We start from the raw sequence: 22,842 nt of genomic DNA on the forward strand, positions 1-22,842 counted from the left end.
ATCATAATGCTAGGTTTCTCTTTTTTCAACTTGTCTTTCATGTACCTTTGTTTACCCTTACTGTTTAAACCCCTGATATTCCAACTGATGACAATCATTTAAAACTTTTGATAGGAGGGGAAAAAAACCTCTGACAGAGGTATCACCTTACCTGAATTTATCAACTCTTCTCCCACCGTCTGGATGGTTTCGCTCATTGTCTTACGACCCCTCTTTCTACTGTTCTTGCCAGAGCTGTCCATTCCCATCAGTCCTATCCCCTGATCATTTCCGGTCATCACCTGCTTGACTATATTCTCCCCTTTTTTCTCCTTATATTTCTGGAATACTTCCTTATACAGCTGTTTCTGCTTTTCAGGTATGAATCTGCTGTCAAGGTATTTCCATTCTTGAAGAAGCCTTTTCATTATTCTCTCCTCTTCAACCTCGTTTTCTGCCTGGTTCTCCACCTCCATTTGTGATTGCATTGCGGTATCTTCCAGCTGCTCTTCCGTTCGTTCTCCATCGATTTTTCCTGGGTCTATTTCCTTTCCTTTACCTTCCCTTACAATTTCCATTGGGATGTTCCCAGGATCCTCATCATCCTCTAAATTTATTTCATAATCCTCATTGCCATCCTGTAATACCTGAAATTTGTTCTGGCTTGACATTTGAGCAGGTTTCCCCTGAGGTTGCGATCTAGGGCCTTCCTTATTTTGCCTTCGTCTTCTTGTAACCTGCTGAAAACCCCCAGACACTTCCTCCTGACTTTTCTTTGGTTCCTCCTCCTTGTTCAACGGGCATTGCCTGTATAAATGGCCGTATTCATGACAGTTTCGGCATCTAAAAGGGATGTGTTCGTAATCTATTGGCTGTTGCCAAACCTCATCATGATATTCCAACTCAATGCTTTCAGGAAGGGGTTCCGCCAAATTCATGTAGACACAGATTCTTGCGAAGGAGTTATACTTACCCCGTTTTGTAGCCTCTGCAATCTTAACAAAACTCCCGATTGAGTTGCCGATTCCTTCTAATATTTCAGGGTCCCAGAATTCGTCGGGCAACCCAAAGAGTCTGACCCAGATTGGTGCATCCAACAACTTTTCCTTATCTGGGCTATATCGTTCCTCCCAATATTTCATGAACAGACCTGCATTGTTCAAAAAATATGGTCCTTCTTCAAATATCCTGTTCTTGTCTTCCACGTTCGTGAAGATTGCTGTGAAAAACCCTTTGGCTCCCAATTTCAGATCTATATGACCTCGAGGTTTCCATTTCTGGTCAATCCACCGGTGTAGCTCCTTCTCCGAAGGCCAATAACCAATGAATTTACAGATCAGGGCATGGTCCTTCATATAACAGTTGTATTCCTCCAGCTTATTACAAGGGATGACATATCTCGGTTTTTTTTGAGCCCGCGGTAGACATTTCCCTTTCATCCTTTTCTGCCATAAATTGCCCATGACTGGGGCGTGGCTTTCCTTCTGATTATGCCTCATTCCACTCCCGCTGTTCTCCCCGGTTACCACATTCTTGAAGGAGGGGATCTCTCCCCCCCCCTTTGGCTCTTCCATTTCCCCTCAGCTCCTGTCTCTCTGTTGTTATCCTGGCCCAATAAGTGAAAAACGCAGCAATCGGGTCTGCCCCTCCTGCCCGATTCTCTTCCTTATCCTGTCGTCTTCAGCCTTGCTCGCGCTGACTCCTGCAACGTCCTCTAGTCAGGTCCTTCTGTGGCGGCTCCTCATGTAGTCCCCATATTGTTATTATTGTGCCCTTGCATTATTATTGTTAGGTCGGCTCTGATTATATTATGACTCCTTAGACTCCTATATATAGAAATGAGGTCTTGTCATTTGTATCATCCAAGAATTGTTCATTTGTGTAATGTAAAAGAGGTTGCCCCCTCGAAGAGGCTTATTTTGAAGGCGTTTATCTATCTTTTCTATCTTTTTGTGAAGTGGTTTCGTAACATGATGGAAAATCTCGAGGAGGTGAAATTAAAAACAAATAAAAATGAAGATGAAGTATATAATTTGGAGGCAGATTAAAGAACTTCAAGCATATGTCAAAAGTTTATCCCTCAACATGGATGATTCAACTAATTCAAATAATCTAAATACAATTAATTGTCTAGATTTAAATTAACCTACTCATGATTCAAGCAATTTTGCTACCTCAAATAATCACATCACATTCAACTACTCTAATGTAAAAGAACTTGCCCAAGGCTTAAGTGGGTTCATTGTTATAAGAGATTATGTCATAAGTTCATAACAAAATGTTGTGTGACTTCTGCTTTTTAATAAAGCAATTTTGTATGGTTTTTTTTTTTTTTTTTTCGAAGGTGGCAAAACCTATCAAACTCAGGTGTCAAACCAACAGTGAGGACAGCCATCTCTGGCTGCTATCCGCGAATGTCGATTTGACTCATCACCGTTATCAAGGAAAACCACGCCACCTGTAATAACCCGCTGGTGGTCCGTATGGGAGCAGGTTATCACTCCTGCCAGATGCTTCTGGGTCTTGGGCCGTTAACCTGTTTCCTTATGTCCGAGGAAGACGAGCTCTTAGCCAAGCAGAAACAATTTTACGGCATACTCCAGGTCGAACAATTTTGTAAGATTTACACGTACAAAATTTCCCTTTTGATGGTTAAACATTGTTTTTGAGAAAAAAATAAATCTGAAATCCTTTTAGATAAAAAAAAACAATATGAATATTGTCGGTATAACTATGTAATTTCTAAGAAAGAGCAATAAGAATATTGTCGATGAATATTGTCGGTATAACTATGTAATTTCTAAGAAAGAGCAATAAGAATATTGTCGATATAACTATGTAATTCATGATGTGTCGAGATACCAACTTGAATATAATACACAAATTCTCATTATGATTAAAATAATAAAACATAAACATTTCATTATAAAAAAATTATTATAATGACATTAATTAAAAATTTCACACAAAATAATATATTTGCCAGAAAAAGTAATACACCCCATTTATAAGAAGCAATACATCAAGATATGTAAGCTTCAAAATACCAGACTCCTATCTTATATAATGGAGGTACCTTTGCTAAAAAAACTGCTTTTATTACCACTGATTGGGATGTGAGTATACGTGCCGGGACCCTTTGGCTATAGATCCTTAGCCCCTTACGGAGTTTTCCTTTGAGGCTCGTCGAAGCTGACACAAGCTTCGATTGGGATTGGGATGTGAGTATACGTGCCAGGACCCTTTGGCTATAGATCCTTCACCCCTTACGGAGTTTTCCTTTGATGCTCGTCGAAGCTGACACAGGCTTTGGTCCGTTAAATCTCAGTCCTTGCACATCTGATTTCTCAGCCTCTATTCATCTGATTTCTGTGACTATTTCTTTTGCTGTCAATGGCGGAGGAAGACGACGTGGTAGCTGCCACAGAGCAAGTAATAAAAGAATGGAGCGAAGCCTTCGACGAAGCCTCTCGGCGCGTTGAATCAATCGAGACCTGTGGCATCTCGGGAGGCACAGCGGAGGCCAACAACCTTCCCAGGTTGAATGCCACGGTGCAGGACTGCCTTACTAAAATGCGATCCGCGAGGTTACGCTTAGACCTTCTCGCACAGCAACAGCCCACAGATGAGCAGATTGAATCCTGCCACGCCACATTGGAGCAATGGAACAATCAGTACAAGGCGTGGGTATTCTGTTTTTGCTTACTTTAAAGACCAAATTCTCCGTTATAGGGTTTGATGGAAGAATCTTGGGTTCTTTTTTATTCTGTATTTTGGTGAATGACTGATCTCTTGTAGTTTTGCAGTCTCCACTTGAGGTTAAGGAATGCGAATTTAAAAGCCAAAGAGAACATTAAGAAAGCTGTTCAGGAAGAGGTAGGAAAAAATTCGCCCATTAACTCTAACATTATAAATTTTTACAAAAGAAAATGCTTTCAAAATGTGGCTTGCCGGATGGGGGAAATCGTCCTACACTATTATTGCTTGCTTCAGGGTTCAAATATTTCGGTGACATATTCACTACTTGTGGCCCGAACTTTTCATTTGCAGTTGGATTAGAGGCAAGTCTGTCTTAAAATAAATATCCCTTTTTTCATGGCTTCTCAAGAATTATGATTTGAATACTGGAAGCTGGCAAGATGTATTGATACTATTCTAATTAATTAATTCAAATTGGAAAGGTCCAATTTGCTCCAAAAATATAGATATAAAAAAATGCTAAAATAAAACAACTTCCTTTTGATATGATTCCAGACAATTAATCCCAATTGGGAAAGGGCGATCTTGCACCTTCAAGATAAAAGAAAATACCAAAAAATAATCCATAAAGCATATCAGAAAGCGTAAGTTTCCTTATATATGAAATGAGCCACAATGAAATTTGGTAAATAATTGATAGACCAAAAAAATTATAAAATTCACTATTATGTTTCCGTTGTTTGAATCTTGCAAAATACCTTCTTGTCTCTTCTGTTTTGAATTTCAGGAGATGCTGGCATAATCTGGACTTTGGCATGTAACATTGCGTGGCCGAATCTGGCATATAACATTGCCAGTATAAATTCTCAAGGTCCATTTCTACCTGTATAACTAGGCCCAGTTCTGAAATGGCGAGTCTGCGATTAATTAGCAGTCCTTAAACAGCCAAAATTCAAAATTTTCCAATAAAATGTGGCAAGCCCAGCGGAATTTGCATAAATTAGACTGACAAGAAGTCAAAAAAAATCTCATAGTGCCAGTCGGGGCAAGTAAAGATGTCCAAGAGTCCAAACTTTGATAATGCTATCATGGCAAGTACCATCAGTTTTAAGAAAATTGAAAATCATGTAACTGTTGGGATCACTCAAGTAGCTGGAGGACCGTCCTTCTCATTGTATCATAGACTTGCCCAACCCTCAAGTCCAAACTTTGATAATGCTATCATGGCAAGTACCATCAGTTTTAAGAAAATTGAAAATCATGTAACTGTTGGGATCACTCAAGTAGCTGGAGGATCGTCCTTCTCATTGTATCATAGACTTGCCCAACCCTCGATATGCATGTGGCTTAGGCTTTGGAACATTAACTTCCCAAACTACCATTCTCCGGCTGCTATGGCTTTTGGGCTATGTTGCCAAGAAACATGGGTTCGGGGTCGGGGACGGGTACGGGGATGGAGACGGGTATGTCATTTTTGGAAACAGGGTGTGTGGGTTCGTCGGGGGTATATTATAATTTATATACATAATATATAAATATTACATTTGTTAAATTATAATATATTTGAATTTGTATATTTTTGAAATTTAAACAAGAAAACTAAAATAATTATGATTTAAACTTTATATATTTAAACATGCACATCATTGAACATTTAACATTCAATGATATATTGGAGTTTACATATTAATAAGCATCATCATATATGTCCATTGTCATACTACATTCGAAATTTGCCTCAAGGCATCTCCAAACAAGAACTAGGAAATTTTAAAATACTAAAATAAAAATAGCTAATAGTGAACAATGGCTTCCTCAAGCCATGTCATCAACATCACTTAGATCTTCAGTTTGCATGCTCTCCATTTAGGAATCACTCGCATCTTGAGGCTCCTGCTCATCCATAGCAACTGGAGGTAGCTCAATAAGGTCATCTGGCTGTATCTCCTCGTCCACACGCATAGCATCATCTGTGTATCGGTCCCATCTCTTGAAAGGAAGGACCCTCCTTGTACCCAGGGTCTTTTCGATATATGAAACAAAGTGTGCTATGAATGTACACTAAGTTCTCTGCCTTCTTTGAGCCCAACCTATTTCTCTTTACTAAATGGATAAAAGCATAAGTACTCTAATTCCTCTCGCAGGATGAAGAACTAACTATCTGGAATATTAGGGGAAGCCCATTAAATTGATTAAAAATTTAAAAATAAAATCTAAAATGAACCCCAAAGAACCTGATTTTGGGGTTCCAAGTACCCATCATCAGGGTTCTCCGTACCCGTCAAGACAAAAGAACCCAAATTTTTTAATGGAGAATCCGGTTCTTCATAGAAGAACCCGGTTCTTATGGGTTCTTCTTAGAAGCACCCATCCCTGATTCTGGTACTTGGGGATGAGAACCCGGGACGAGTTCGAGAAACCCACCCCTGGGTTTGCGAGCTCGTGCAACATAGCATTTGGGTTTACTAGGACCAACATATAATGGGCCGATTGGGTAGGCTGTGAGGTCAACTTTGGTGGCACCCATTGTGCTCCCTAATGGTCTTATGAATGCTTGACCCAATAATTGTTCACATAGTATCTGGGTGGACGCCAAGTATTAAACGCCACAAGAAGACAAAAGGGCATTTTATTTTTTGATGCCCCATCTATTATGACATGCACGGTTAATTTTACTAGCTCTTATTTTTTTGAGGTTTGGCGAACCTCATAGCCATTGACCAAGTCCTTAGATCAAAACTGATAACTTCATGTCGCAACTCAAGCTTGTAATTTATCCTTGCAGTTTCCATGTCCATGATAGCATTTTATATGTTTACTGAGGTTGATTTCTTACTATTTATCCTATAATTCATTTTATATATATTGATGAACCTAATGATGAACCTCATCCGAACCTTATCAAAAAATTCGAACTCAAACCGAACCTAATCATTGCCGAACCCGAACCATGTGACATTGTTCTCATCCTCTGCCAGTGAGACCTTTGTGGAGTGGCCGACTTAGATCCTGGGACAGGTCTTGCTTTTCCAGCAGATAGTCCTTTACTGGCTGTCAAGTTCAATTTTGATAAGTTTCATTTTTGGCCTCTAGATTCCTGATCCAGGCCCTGACATGGGGAATGTTTATAACTATTTAAAGGTAGATGAAGTGAGGCATGTTTACATTGTACATTTATTTTAAGGGTAGATGGTATTGGCTTGTCTACTGGCTTTCTGGTAGGAGCAAATTGATGGTCGCGTTTGTTAGTTTTGCACACTAATTCTATTAAAAGTAGATGACAACATACAATCCAAGCTTCTATCACCTCAGAAGAACTAGAGATTTCTGCAACATTTTTACCCTTTTCTTTGGATTATTGGCTGATGTTATATCCTTTTTTACTTTTGAAAAATATAACATTAGTATAAGACATGTGTTTCTCTTGTTAGGTCTGGAAAGTGTGGTTTCTAACACTATATTTATGACTGCAGAGGGAGCTCCTGTTGGGTGGGGGGGAGGAATCCACCATTCGGCGACGGAACTTACGGTATGTTTTTAACCTGCTTTAAAATTGGCAGTGTTGTTACTACTTAGCATGTTTTCTGTTAACTTTTCCTAAATTCCAATTGAGAACTGCATCGTTTCATTAAGAATGCCAATATCTCTATTTCAATTGTCATGTACATTGCCTTTTTTATGCTTCATGTTTTCTATCCTTGTTTGCCACAATTTTATGTGAACTGCAAGGACATAATCAGATACAAACACAGCTGTCAGCAAATGTGCTTTTTTGTGAAAGCACATACAGACATGGTTTATAGCTTGATGGGATAATTTATATAGCACATGTTTTTGCAGAATAAATGGGGAGATTGCATAATTTTTGGCTAAAATATGTCACAAAGCAAATATGTTTCTATTCTTCAATTTTGTTGGGATCATACAAGGAGATGGAGTAGGTCTCATAGCAGGAAGTTCTGTAAGACTTCTTGTTATGTACCAAATACCCCAAATAGCATAAAAATAGAAAGAATAAGTAGCTCCATGTCTTGATAATGATAGAAAGTCCATGAATAAGAGGCTTCTTTGAGGGGGTTACGTCTTAATACAATAATATCCAATGCACAGGACAAGATGCCTAATCCAGTGAATCTCCTTTATTATAAATAGGAGATAAAGTGGACATGATGTATTTTACAATTTACACTGAGCTAAACTATAACTAATATACTAATGATGAATGAAGATCAGGGCCCTAACACGTATGGTCTGATGACTATCCTCAGATTATATTGTAAATGACTCACTAGCTCTTCCTCCTCCAAACTGCAGTTTTCAAAAACTTGTTTTGTACACTGGAAGCATATTCAATCGTCAATGTGGGGGTTGAGTAGTGCAATATCTGCTATCATCCTGGTGTTCATTTCTCAATGAGGTTCGATTTCCAAAGGTTGTTCAAACTGATAATGCAAACTAAATCTTGAAGTACAAACTTAATACATTGGCAATGACATGCTGGGAGTTAAAACTTGTGAATGTGAGTAAAGGTACCTATTCTCTCACAGGAGCTACATAAGCTAATAGAGATTGATTAAATGGGAAAAATGTATGGATTTTTATTAATGTGCATAAGTGTCTTAAAACTGTTGATGGGATCACAATTGCATCAGGTACAATGCATCGTGAATACTCTTAAGAAATCTCCAATACCACCCTAAAAGCAATATGACCTGGTAAGAGTTTAGGACACAAATGAATGACAATTGAGTGAAGCAATGCTCTGCATAGAGCATGCAGCAGTGTTTTTAAAGATAATGTAAGATGTTGATAGTGTAAACGGACACTTATTGTTTTATGTGAAATGATCATTGAGAAATTGGGTGATGGTGATAAGAATGGGTGAATAAAAATAAATATGGTAACGGTTGGCTTGTGGATATTTGAGCATTAGTGAAAGCTAGTCATAAAATAGCTCTGGGGAACAACTCTTGTGTGGATTTCTTTGCAAAGGTTCATAGACAAGTACCATATTACAAGCAAAACTTATGGTTGGGATATGTATCACCAGCTCAAGCAACTGTGTTGTCACATTGATATGGATGGAATGGCTAAAGGATTAGAAGCAGCTACAATCAGTTGCGGCTGATATAGGAAGGATTGAGTTTAAAGGATGATCTTGCAGAAAAATAGAATCTAATAGGATGAGGTTGTATTAGAAGAAAGAGTGTGCACAGGAATGGTTCAGTTGCTGAAATAAGAATTAACAAAAATATAACTAAGAAGTTTAGAAAACAGGCTAGGTTAGGAGATATTAATAGTGTTCTGGACCCTTACTTTTAGATATTTGAACCCAGGGCTTCTAAAGACACACTGGATATATCCTGTTAGTGTCACTAGGTACATCTCTAATCCTATGGGTCCTTGAAAAAGGTTTACTACATTTTATGTAGTTTAAAACGTTAATCATTGAAGTCTTTATGTTTTTTTACAACATTGATGCACCTAGGGCATGTATTTCCAAACTTCTTTTTTCCCATTTATACACACATCGATCATGTTGTGATTTGTGAATAGCAAAACTTGAACCTAACTTCCAGAAAATTATCGAACTGCACCTACAAACTGAGGTAGCTATCAAAGGAGTCAAAGCTGAGTAATAATGGTGATAATATAATTGAAGGATGGAAACATAGTTGAATTGGTGCTCTCTCCACCTTAAACCTTTTACTTTGTCAACATGGGTGTGCTAGGTAAGTGAAAGTGGTTGGTTGTTGTTGCCCCTGCCAGTGTTCAAGTCTCCCTAGTGACATGTTGCTCCTTGCGGGCCCTTGTGCCAGTGCTTATATTTGTGGTTGGGGCCAGGTGCAAGTCTTGGGTGGCCTTTGTAGAATGGAAACCCCCAACTTTTGGCTTCTTAGTTGAAGGATTCCAATTTGAATGTGGTAAGTCAGCTAAATTGACAGTAATAGTCCCATATTGGGGAAGGGAATGCTTGCCATGTCGACAAAATTTAGCACCCCCAAATGAAGTAAAGTGTAAGCATCAAGGGGCTAGTTTTGTGCACTTAGGAATGCTACCCACTGTCAACACAATAGCTCCTCCTTACACTTTTGGTTCACTCTTCTTCAACTCAAAAGGGCTTCACTAAAAGGTAGGATTGCTAAGGCTATGGAGTGGAGAGCTCTAGGTGATGTATGAAGAGTAAACCTTAACAAAACATATGTTGCAGCGTATGGAAAAATAGAAATGGCAAAATGAAATAGGGAGAAGAGGGAACAAGGAAATGGGTTGATATGGGATAAACACCTATCAATCTATGGACCAATGGAGTTATGAAACATTGTGTGAATGAAGGAACTAGTGTGTCACAATCAACTACTTTGGATGGTTATATGGAAAGGGCTAGTTTATCACATTCAACCTTTGGGATGAACAAACTTGTTGATACATTCATCATTTGGGTATGTACTTAAGGTAAAAGGAACTAATTTGATGCAATTAAGTGTTTGTTGAAAATTAATTTGTGAAAACTTAATCTTTCAGAGCTAAGAGTGTTACTCATCAAAATTTTGTGAAGGTGTTGTCATAATAGGCTGAATTATAATTCCATTTCAACAATTAGTTTATTAGACAAAGGAAATAAAAAATAATTATAACTAGAAGGAAAGCAAGGTTGAGAATCTCCTCACATTGCTTTACTCCTAAATGAAAAAGATTTCATGAATAGGCCTTCAAATTAAAATGATAAACCAAAATTAGATAAATGTGAGATTTATTTCTCGTTCATATAATACATATTAACACAATTTGTTTGACCCTTGTTTTGTATTCCAAGAGGCCTCTTGAACTTCTATCACTGTTGGCCTTCACTAGAGGCTTTTCACCTTCCACTCAAGTGAATGTGTCAAATTCACATAACCCCAAAGGATTATGTTTCCAACATTCCGCCCTTTAATCTAGATTCTAAAGGGTTGTATATGAGTCCAAGAAGAGAGCTGAAATACAAAGGTGGATAACAGCTAATGGTTGGATGTGCTCTCTGAATCTAGTGGTTGAAGGAAGACCACAAACCAAATGAGGTAGCAGAAGCCAAAGTCTTCTACTGGTGGTGGTTTAACGTTGACCACCAACTCTGGAACTCGACTCAAATCAATTCCTGAAACAGTTCCAAATTTCTCTAGAAGTTGAAGTCTTCTGCGAAGTGGAAGTGCTTCTTGATGATGGTTTAAAGATGATCACAAACTGATGAAATGGGTAGCAGAAATTGAAGTCTTCTGCCGGTGGTGGTTTAAGGCTGGCCAACAACCAAGTCATGCTCATGGAACATGAGTATATCTCTAGCTACAACTATGACTTTGGCATTGGCTGACTTTGGATCCAGGCTCTGGTAGTTAGCTCTAGTTCAAGTTGTGGCTCATGCTTGCTTGATATAACTTTGAATCTAGTAATTGACCATCGATTCCCCCCTTGTCAGATACAAGGTGAGAAGATGAAGAAATCTCCACTGCAAGACATGTCAATACTCGAGAATGAACTCTGTGGTACGCCCGATATATCTTTTTGGTTGTTGAAGACCATTGCGATCTATCAAGGTGAATCTTTGCTCTTGTAGGAGTCTTGTGTTTGGAACATGTTAATTTAGATAACAATGGTATGTTCTATGCTTAAGACAATTTACTTCAATGTTCCTTTAGCTGCCTAATGACAATTTCCAATTATATCCAGTAGCAATCACATTAAATTATACACATTGACAATAAATGTATATAGAACATAAAATCATATGCAAAAGACAAACTGAGACAAGAGGACACAAGATGTGGCAGATGCCAGGGACAAATCCCAATGTGGGGAAACCCTTTGATCAAATATTCTTATTATTCTTCAATAGTTTAGCAGAGAGAGAGTACAAATATCATAAATACAAGCTCGAAACAGATCTGCCAAATCAACAATCAATGCAGCCCTAACCAGAAAGTCAATGGTGGTCAAAGCTGCCCCAAATCAACCTCCAATCAACTCGGTCAACAACATAATAGTATGACCTCTAGAGAGGGTCAAAGCAGTGTTGTTAAAAACACGATATTATTGCGATTTTATCGTTTTATCGTGAGTTTTTCATCAAAACGAGAATATCGCGAGTAGTACTCGCGTTTTTTTTTATACGTGATTTTTTCGGAATTTATCGTGGAGGGTCGGGGCAGCGCGGTTTTATAAGCAAAAACACGAATTTCTTTTATTTCATTTGGACAGCAGAGCGCGCGGAGGGCTGTGGAGACTTGGAGAGTTGGAGAGGCTTGGAGATTTTGCCATTTTGGAGCTAAATCAACTGCATGGAGGAGAAAATCAAAGAGTGTGCTAAGGAGGAGACCGATTATCTCCATAAAAACGGTATGGGCACCAATTTCTTTTTGTTTTGATTGTTTTGAAACTTTGTTTTTATTTTTTTTCAATGTTTTTGGTTGGGTTTGGAATGGGGTTTTTGACATTTGTCCAAAGTAATTTTTTTTTAGTTTTTTTGGTTGGGAACAAACATGCAACTTCAAAGTTCAAAAACAAACATGCCAAGGAAATTGGATCCTTTCTGGGAATGTGGTGAACCTAATGGTCCGAATGATAGACTAAACTTGACTTGCAAGTTGTGTGGGCACCATATGTCCGGGGGGGTGTACAGATTGAAGTATCACCTTGCAAAAATACCTGGATTTGATGTAGGGCCTTGCAAAAATACAAATCCTGAACTCATCCAAAGAACCATGAAAGCATTGGAAGCTTTAGACCAAAATAGAGAGGCCAGAGAAGAAGTGAAGAGGCAACTAAAAAAGTCAACTGAAGCAAGTGGCACTGGTTCTACTGCAACATCAACCAATCTGGTAGCTGCCACATCATTTTTTGTTCCTCGAACCACACTTGGTTCACAGCCATCTATCAGTTCAATTCTAAAAAGAACTGAGAAAGAACAAGCTGACAAGTTGTTGGCAAAATTTCTCCTTTGGAGTGATATTCCTTTTAGCATTGTAAGGAATAATCCATTTTTCCAACCTGCTATTGATGCTATTGCAACTGTTGGCCCAGGGTACAAAATCCCTTCTTATCATGATTTCAGAGGTCGGATTCTTCAAAATGAAAAGCTTGATTGCACCCAAAGATTGGAGGATTTTAGGGCATCATGGGCACAAACAGGATGCACTGTTATGTTAGATGGTTGGACTGACCAAAAGGGGAGAACCCTTATAAACTTCTTGGTTAGTTGTCCCAAGGGGACTATGTTTATCAAATCTGTTGATGCATTTGCACAAATCAAAGATGCAAGAACTTTATGTGATTTGCTAGATGTGTTTATTTTGGAGGTGGGTGCAGAAAATGTTGTCCAAGTCATAACAGACAATGCTGCAAATTATGTTGCTGCTGGCAGGATGCTTATGGACAAGCATCCTACTTTATTTTGGACACCTTGTGTTGCACACTGTATTGATTTGATGTTGGAGGACATAGGGAAAATTCCCTTTGTCAAAGATATTGTTGAGTCATCCAAAAGCATTACAAAATTTATATATAACCATACATCTGTGCTTAGCTTGATGAGAAGATTCACCAACAACAAAGAGTTAGTGCGCCCCGCCATTACACGGTTTGCCACCAGTTTCATATCTCTTCAATCCCTCTTGAATTCTATGTGGGATGTGAAGAGAATGTTTCTTTCAGAGGAGTGGCGTGCTTTGCCAATGAGCCGCAAACCAGAGGGAGAGGCCGTATGCAGACTAGTTTCATACCAGGAAGACTTCTGGGCAGGAGTGCAGGAGGTGTGCGCCGTTACTGAACCTTTGGTAAAGGTTCTTCGGTTAGTTGATGGTGAGAAGCCCGCAATGGGCTATTTGTATGAGGCCATGGATAGGGCCAAAGAAGCCATTCGGGCCTACTATGATGATAAGGGAGATGATGGGTTTCAGAGACAACTCCTCCTATGGGGAGTGATTGATGAGCGATGGAACAACACACTCCATCGTCCCATTCATGCTGCTGGGCTTTTCCTGAACCCCGCATTTTCTTACGCATGTGGGTTTGTATTTGATGCTGAGATCATGGATGGATTCTTATCCTGTGTCCAGAAGATGGTGCGATCTCCAGCAGAACGTATAGAGATCTCTAAAGAAATTGAGACATATAGGATGGCAGGTGGCACATTTGGCTTTGACATGGCTGTGATTGATAGGACGATTAAAATGCCAGGTATTTTTTAGTTTGTAACTTTGTTTCAAATTTCATTGTCTCTTCAAATTCCATTTTTTTCTTATGTTTATTTAAAATTTTATTTGTAATTTTGTTGTAGATGCATGGTGGAGAATGTATGGTGCCAGGGTACCCCTTTTGCAAAAGCTTGCCATTCGAATCCTCAGCCAAACATGTAGCTCCTCAGGATGTGAGCGCAACTGGAGTGTATTTGAAAAAATACACAAGAAGAAGCGCAACAGGTTAACATTTAAACATTTAAAATATTGCAAATTTCCAAATAAATTTTTGAATTCATTAAACAATATTTTTTTATAATTATTAATTATTATTTGAATTTCATGATCTTTGTATAGGTTGGAGTCCCATCGACTTAATGACATGGTCTATGTCTACTGCAATCTTCGATTGTGGGTGAGGCAACTTGAGAGGACACCTGATATGGAGGCCATCTCATTGGATGGGATTGACACCACTGCTGCATGGAGGGTTGAGGCCGAGAGGCCTCTCATGGAGTCTACTGATGATTGGTTAGTGTAGGATGTAGTGGAGGGGGAGGAGGAGGAGGAGGAGGATTTGGAGCAACAGGAGGAGGAGGTGACACCACCTGCCCGGGCTACCCTTGCCACCAGTAGAGGACGTGGTCTACCTCCTATAGCTCTTACTTCTAGTTCTGCAGCTTCTAGGGCACAACAGACTCCACTGCCAACTCCACCAGCACCAGCATCTACATCTAGAGGGAAAGGGAAAGCTATAGCATTTTCTCGCAAGAGGGGCAGAGGAAATCAATAGTATTAGTTATTTGGTTCATTTCATTGTATATGACATTATGACTCATGATATGAGATACATTATTGTATTTTTTGTTGATATTTTGATGCTGAGTTGGGACTCAGGAGTCGAGACTTATTATTCAGGACATGATTCACTGTTATGTGTGATTTTAGCAGTAGAAATGATATTAAACATCTTATATATTAGTTCTTTTATCATATTTATGTGTCAATGTATTTGTTTTATGTTGTAGATGGTTTAGATATTAAAAAAATTGAAAAAAAATGAATATTTTTGTACCAAACGATTTTTTCCTGATTATTTCTGATTTTTTCCCGATAATTATGATTTTTTCTGATTTTTCCTCGTGCCTATATTATCCCGATAACGATTAATGCAACATTGGGTCAAAGTCAACCCAAAATAACTCGGTCAACCCAAATAACCCTTGCTGTAATTTTTGCGGTCAAATAGAAAGTCATTACTACAGTGAACGTGGTCAAATTGTCCCCAATTGCCTTGATTTGCATGCCAAAGAATGCAGCCTAAAAGGATCGAAGTTCTGGCCCAAAAACAAAAGTCAACGCTTGGTCAAAGTACCAAAGTCAACGCTGCGCTAATCACAAAAAATTTCGGCCTCTTGAAATCTGCGTTCCTTCCACACGTGTGAAGAAGAGAGAGCCTCCAAGTGTACCAACCAATCAAGAGAGGAGAGAGAAGATGATATGATGAGATGAGTGAGTGTCCAAATGAGAGAACAATCGCTCCTATTTATACAATTCGTTGAGGGTGAGGAGACACATCTATTGGGCTTCATGAGCCTACATTTCACTGAGGCCGACCTTGACAATTTGTCCATGAGAAGAATAAATTCAAAATTCCATTTTTGCTTGTCAGAATGAGATGATCTTTATATCAAAATTGTACCTCTCCGAAAGAGGAATCCAATGCAATAATCATCTCCATCATATGAGCTATCCTAAGGTGGAAGTTGGCCCTAGTTGCCAATTTTAACACTCCCTCTCAACTAGGGAGAATTCCACCTGCCAAACCATCTGACATCATCATGCCAACCTGTCATCCTGTACCATCCATGCCATCATTGCCCTACTTTGCTATGTTGAACCATGAAGAAATAATGAAGAAGAAGTGATCGAGAGTGAGTCATAAGATCATACCACTCTCCACTGACTAAAGTCAGTCCTTGATCCTAGATCAAGTTGTTGAACACCATGCATCCTAGTCATAGGGAGTACGACAATACACGATGCGTCCATCGGTAGTGCTATGGTCCCTAACCAACTTTTCCCAACTCATTGGCCAAATGAGAGGTACTTCCCATGAGTCTCGGACTCTATGGGTAGGATGTGTGTCGGGGCATCGACAAGAGAAGGTGAACCACTCATCCTGCTCATATGCCATAGGAGAAGGTGAACCACTCATCCTATGCATATGTCAATTGTAGGGGAAGGTGAACCACTCACCCTACATACATGTGTCCGGGTAGGGGAAGGTGAACCACTCACCCTACACACATGTCAACCATAATGGGGTATCATAGGGGAAGGTGAACCACTCACCCTGTATCCAACGCACCACTAGGGGAAGGTGAACCACTCACCCTGTATCTAGCACACCACTAGGGGAAGGTGAACCACTCACCCTATGGTCGCTCATAGCTAGCTCCAAGAAGTACCCCATGCCCCCAGGAGCTCCCAGAGCTCTGTGTTCAACTCATATAGGACCCTCATAGGAGGGTCGTTCCACGACTCCAAGTCTCTCTCAGAAGGTTATGAATTTGACCTTCCCAAGAAGCTTTGTGAGAATGTTTGCAACCTGCTCATCTGTCCTGATGTGTTGGAGCTTAATTGCTCCCCGTTGTACCATATCCCATATAAAGTGGTACCTGATATCAATGTTCTTGGAGCGGTCGTGGAACACGGGATTCTCTGATAGACAGATCCCACTTTGGTTGTCGCAGAAGATCACGATGATATTAGCACGTGCTCAAATAGCTCACTGAAGAGCTTCCTCAACCAAATTGCTTCACAACAGGCCATACTTGCAGCAATGTTTTCAGCGTCAGCAGTGCTTAGTGCAACCAATTTTTGCTTCCTGCTCATCCAAGATATAGAAGCAGACCCCAAAGAGAAGCAACATCCAGATGTGTTCTTACGATCCACAACACTGCCAACCCATTCATCATCTGTATATCCATGTAGCCTCAAATTCTCGGCAGCATATCTCAGTCCATAGTGGATTGTGCCCCAGAGATATCTTAAGAGATTCTTTGCAACAATCCAATGAATGTGATGAGGCTCGACCATATATTGACTCAATGTATTCACAGCGAAGCATATGTCAGGAAGAGAGTTGACCAAAAACAACAGGGCCCCCACAAGTTGACGATACCTGGTAGGGTTCGCCAATTCGGGCCCAACAACACTTCCACATAGCTTCTTAAAGTTGAGTTCCATCGGAGTAATCACGGACTTGCAGTCCACCATCCCACATCTCTCAAGTAGCTTCACAATATATTTTCCTTGAGAAAGGAAAATCTCACCTAGCTTTTGCCAAACCTCCAACCCTAGGAAATAATGCATCAGTCCTAGGTCCTTCATCTCGAACTCAGAAGCCAACTCCCTCTTGCATTGATGAATGAGAGGGTCATCACTTGTCAGAAAGAGATCATCCACATAAAAGACCAGAATGAGAGGTCTACCCTTTTCAACCTTGAAGTATAGGTTCGGGTCAACATCGCTTCTCGTAAATCCTAGCTTCATAAGATAGCTATCGATTCTCTCATACCAAGCCCTAGGGGCTTGCTTCAATCCATAGAGGGCTTTCTTCAACCTGCATACATGTGTCTCACGATCTTGAACCTCGAACCCCTCGGGTTGTTCCACATACACTTCCTCCTTAAGCGAACCATGCAAGAAGGCAGTTTTGACATCCATCTGATGAAGGTTCCATCCTTGCGAGGCAACAAGGGTTATGATCGAACGAATGGTGGTATATCAGGCAACTAGTGCAAATATCTCATCATAGTCTACTCCTTCCTTTTGACAGAAGCCTCGAGCTACAAATTTGACCTAGAATTTCTTAGCACTCCCATCAGCTCCATGTTTGATCATGTAGAGCCATTTCGAAGTGACCGTGGACTTGTCCTTGGGTCTAGGGACCACATCTCAGACATCATTCTTCACGATCGACTCATATTCCTCGTTCATCGCATCCTTCCAAACCTGTTGCTTTACGACTTCTTTGAATGTACAAGGCTTAGATTGTATAATGGTACTCATGGCAGCTAAGTACCCTTGGTACCTATTCGGCTTCTTGCTTTCACGAAATGTCCCTCTCGGTGCAATATGTTTCTCAGCATCTTCAAGAGTACCTTTGAGCCACAAAGGCCTTTTTCTTGAAGTAGTGGGCTCACTAGGAGGTGGATCAATGGGATCCATCAGACCTTCAACATTGGGCATCGGTTCATCGGACGAAGGTTCATCTTGCTTTTCTACACCAACATCATCATTGTCCTTCCTTGGAATATGAAGATCGCGAATCTTCCTAAGAGCAGAATCTTCATTGAAAGTGACATCATGACTTAATTCCACTTCCCTTTGATTAGACACATAGATTCTATATGCCTTCGAAGTTTCACTATAGCCCATAAACGTTCCTTTCTTCCTAGATGCATCTAGTTTGTTTCTTTTCTCTTTCGACACATGAAAGTATACGGGACAACCAAAAATTCTAAAATGAGAAACATCAGGTTTCTTACCGGTGAATACTTCTTCGGGTGTCTTGAAGTCCAAAGCTTGATGTGGGCATCGGTTTTGGACATACACAACGGTGTTGGCAGCTTCTCCCCATAAGAACTTTAGAAGACCTTGATCATGAAGCATAACTCGGGTGGCTTCTATGATAGTACAATTCTTCCTTTTGGCAACACCATTTTATTCAGGAGTGTATGCGGTTGTAGTCTCCTCTTAATGCCAACTTCTCTACAATAGTCTTTGAATTCATTTGACTCATATTCGGTCCCATTATCGGTCCTCAGTATTTTGATCTTCTTCCCTGTTTGATTCTCGACCAAGGCTTTGAAGGAACGAAACCATTTGAATACTTCATCCTTCTTCTTTAAGAAATAGATCCATGTCTTGCGAGAGAAGTCATCCACAAAAATAGCATAATACAAATATCCACCCAAAGATGTCACGGGCAACATACCTGATAGATCAAAATGGACCAATTGAAGAATATCAGTGGTTTGAGTCTCACTTGAGGGGAATGGTCCCTTGTATGTTTTCCAGCTTCACATCCCTGACAAACACCTTCATGATTTAAGTTGAATTCGGGCATCCCTGTGACCATCTTCCTTACATCGGGTAAGGCTTTGAAATGAAGGTGAACAAATCTCCGGTGCCATAATTCAGATTGAAGAGAGGTGTCACAAATCATTGCTCCCAACGGACTTCCTCCAACCTGATAGAGACCTTCAACCCTGAATCCAAGAGTGAATGCATCTCTTGGGTTCCTTTGCCAAAGATGAACCTTCCCATCAATGAATGTCACCTTGAAACCCTTATCTTCCATCACAAAAATAGAAACCAAGTTCTTTTTCAAATCAGGTACATATAACACTTCTTGCAAATGAAGAGTTTGACCTTTATTTAAGTGAAGAGTAACAGTCCCAATTCCTTTCACAGTATAAGTGGCATTATCCACAAGTATAATCTCCATATTTATCTTCTATTCAACCAAGTTAGAGAGGGCTTCCTTGTACCCAGTGAAGTGCCTTGAGGCACCACTATCAATCAACCAATGGTCCAATGTATCTGGAGGAGAGGCGGTGGAGAGGGCAGAAATAAGAATAAATTCTTTTTGCTTTGCAATATTAACTTCATCATACCTGGAGTTTCTCGACTTCTTGGGAGGACGACCACCTCCATTTCGAGCAGCAGGAGCATTCCTCTTTTCTTTATTATTGAACCTATTGTTCCTTTGATTGCCATTGCCTTTGAAGTTGTTGTTATTTTTGTCATCATCTCTTGGAGTATCCTTCTTGTGAGGACACTTTCTAGCGAAGTGGCCAAACCTGTTACAATTGAAGCATTTACCTTTCCTTCCTTGTTTGAATCCCGACTTGAACCCTTGTCCTTGATTCTTAGGACCATCATTGCCTTCTTTTAGAATGAGCGAAGAAGGTAGTAGGATTGTTTCCATTTGAGGGCTTGTTTCTTTCCATCATCGTGATTTCTTCTTGAGTGCATCTGGCTAATAGTTCATCAAATCCCGAAATCCTGTCATTGTTGAGAATAGTAGTGTTGAACACATCCCAATCTCTTGTAAGCCCCCCAAGTGCAATAAGAGATAGCTCCCGGTAACCAGTGACTTCACCAATAGATAGGAGATCATTCTTGATCTCGGTAATCCTCATGAAGTAGGATTGGATGGATTCTCCTCTATCCATCTTGATATCTTTCAGCTTGTTCTCGAGAAAGAGAATTTGATTTGCATTGTTTACTTTGAACATCCCAACCAGCTTTTCATACATCTCCTTAGATGTTTCCAAATCAAAAATATAGGCAACCAAAGGCTTATGAATAGAATCAACAATAATCTTCTTAGCTTTAACCTCACTTTTCTTGTACTTGGTTTGTGCAGTAGCGGATGCATTTGAAGGAGGCTCTGCTATTCTTCCTTTGACATAGTCCATGGCATCATTCTCTTCTAATGTCAAATCCAAAGTCATCTTCAATGCATGATAGTCGGATTTGTCCTTGAGCTTGTCCTCGTATTTAAGAAAGATGTAGTTGTCATTGGGACTAGTTCCAAGTCCTTGTCCAACAACTTCCTTTAGTGATTGCTTTGCTTCACTCTTGCTTGGGCTTTGTCTTCACCTGAGCTCTGATACCATTTTAATTTAGATAACAATGATACGTTCTATGCTTAAGACAATTTACTTCATTGTTCCTTTAGCTGCCCAATTTCCAATTTCCAATTTCCAATTATATCCAATAGCAATCACATTAAATTATACACATTGACAGTAATTGCAGATAGAACATAAAATCATATGCAGAGGACAAGCTAAGACAAGAGGACACAAGATGTGGCGGATGCTAGGGACAAACCCCAATGTGGGGAAACCTAAGTTGCACGAAACGGGGAAACGGAAACGAGTTTCCGAAACGCGACCTCCCCAAATTTTGGAAACGGGGAAACGCGAATATATATAATAATATATAATAATATATATATATATATATATATATATTAAAAATATTTAAAAATTATTAATATATATATGTGCAATCATAAAGCATTAATGATACATTTACTTAAACATTAAGATTAAATTTACATCACATTTACTCATGAGTCATGAATAATCACATAATGAAAATAAAAATATAGGAACTGGAAAATCCAAAATCAGCCTTTATTTATATTAGTATATGAATAACTATAGAGACAAGTCACAAAAGACTAATCCTCATCATAACAATCCTCATCAAAAATAGAAGCAGCAGAATGCTCAACAGTGGATGGTGGTGCTGAAGAAGATGATGCACCAATTCCACTTCCAGAATCGTCCTCAATATTCAGGGCAGCAAGAGAGAGATCCAAATCAGGATTTTCTGCATCCACATCCCATTCTTTAGAAGGACCACTGTTGTATTCTGGACCCCTACGAGATGCAAGGCGAAGGTTGGAGTGCACATAAACAAGATCCTCTGCTTTCTGTGAGCCCAACCTATTGCGCTTCACAGAATGAATAAAACCATAAGTGCTCCAATTCCTTTCTTCTGATGAAGAGCTTGCCACTTGTGAAAGAATACGAATGGCAAGGCTTTGCAAATGTACACCATTTGCTCCATGACAAATCCACCACCTAACTGGATTCATGGTGCTTCTCTCCTCCAAAGATGATATATCTGCATAATCATCTATTCCTGCAGCAAAACTGGCAAATTCCTCCTTTACCTCCCTATGTAGATGAGAAGGAAACATTCTCATAAGTGCTTTTTTCACCCCAGTAGCCACCTCTCTATCCTTATGGGGTGCCTTCCTCTTCCCATTGCTTTTAGCAATAAGCTCCTCATCATAAAATTTGGGGTTCAAAGCATGTGCTAAAGTGTGCAATGGTGTATTGAAATTGTTCCACCTGTCAACAATGATTTTCTTGATCAAACCAGCAAAATGAACATCAACAAACAGAAGTTGTGGAGACTCCTGCGAAATGATTTCCATAGTTTTCTCAACCATGGAATCCATGCCATCATATACCTCTCCCAAGAAAGGTTGGTCAGTGTCAGCACTCTGGAGAAGCTCAAATGCAGGGGTTGTGAACTTTAGCAAGAAATCTACCTTGCTCCACCAATCCTCATCAAGGCACAATCTACGCACCATAGATCCCCGCTCTGAATCTGCTTGTCTCCACTCAATCCAAAGTTGACTCACCACCATAGAAACTAATGCATGCTTAACCTCAACAAGGCGGCGCAACATCACAAAGTTTGAGGCATATCTTGTCTCAGCAACTTTTAACAACTCCAATTTGGAGTACTCTCGAAATATGGCCTGAGACTGGTGGTGGTTGGTGATGAATTTGATAATCTCCCTTGCTTCCCCTGTGACTTCCTTTATTCAGGAAACTTTGTTGTCGATCTCCTCTAAGATCAGATTCAGATTATGGACAATGCATGGTGTCCAAAAGATGTGGTCATACCTCCCCTCAATAATTAAACCTGCAGCTTTGCAAACTGGTGCATTATCCGTGATAACTTGCACCACCCTGTTAGGCCCTATTTGTTCAATAGCTTTTATAGTAACATCAGCAATGAACTGTGCATCTTTCACCTCTCCTGAGCAGTCTTCTGCCTTGATAAACATTGCTCCTTTGGGGGAAGTGGCAATGATATTTATCAATGGTCTGCGCCTCATATCTGTCCAACCATCTGAGACTATGGTAACCCCAGAGCTACTCCAGGAAGAACGAATTGGAGCTAAAATGTCCTCCACAAGTTCCTTCTCATTTTTGAGAAGCTGGGTTCTGACTTTCTCATAGTTGGGCCCCTTGTACCCTTGAGGAGCTTTGTTAACTGCCCTTATCATATCTTGCCAGTAAGGAGAGCGAACAACATTGAATGGGATACCACATGCATAAATGCA

The 22,842-nt window shown here is 39.8% G+C and overlaps 1 protein-coding gene across 1 annotated transcript in view; it reads left to right on the forward strand.

Annotated features, from left to right (window-relative positions):
• Window positions 1-3,079: 3,079 nt before the first annotated feature.
• ATSEC20 (Sec20 family protein) overlaps window positions 3,080-22,842 on the forward strand; it is a 159,397-nt gene continuing 139,634 nt past the window's right edge. The window contains exons 1-3 of the mRNA XM_089386314.1: window positions 3,080-3,662; window positions 3,786-3,855; window positions 7,152-7,207. Coding sequence (XP_089242440.1) covers window positions 3,373-3,662; window positions 3,786-3,855; window positions 7,152-7,207 — 416 coding nt within the window. The 5' untranslated portion in view covers window positions 3,080-3,372. The remainder of the gene's footprint in view (window positions 3,663-3,785; window positions 3,856-7,151; window positions 7,208-22,842) is intronic.

The sequence above is a fragment of the Pinus tabuliformis genome, chromosome Q, assembly GCF_031772625.1.
Source record: "Pinus tabuliformis cultivar Carrire ecotype Pingquan chromosome Q, CPIR1, whole genome shotgun sequence".
NCBI lineage: Eukaryota > Viridiplantae > Streptophyta > Pinopsida > Pinales > Pinaceae > Pinus > Pinus tabuliformis.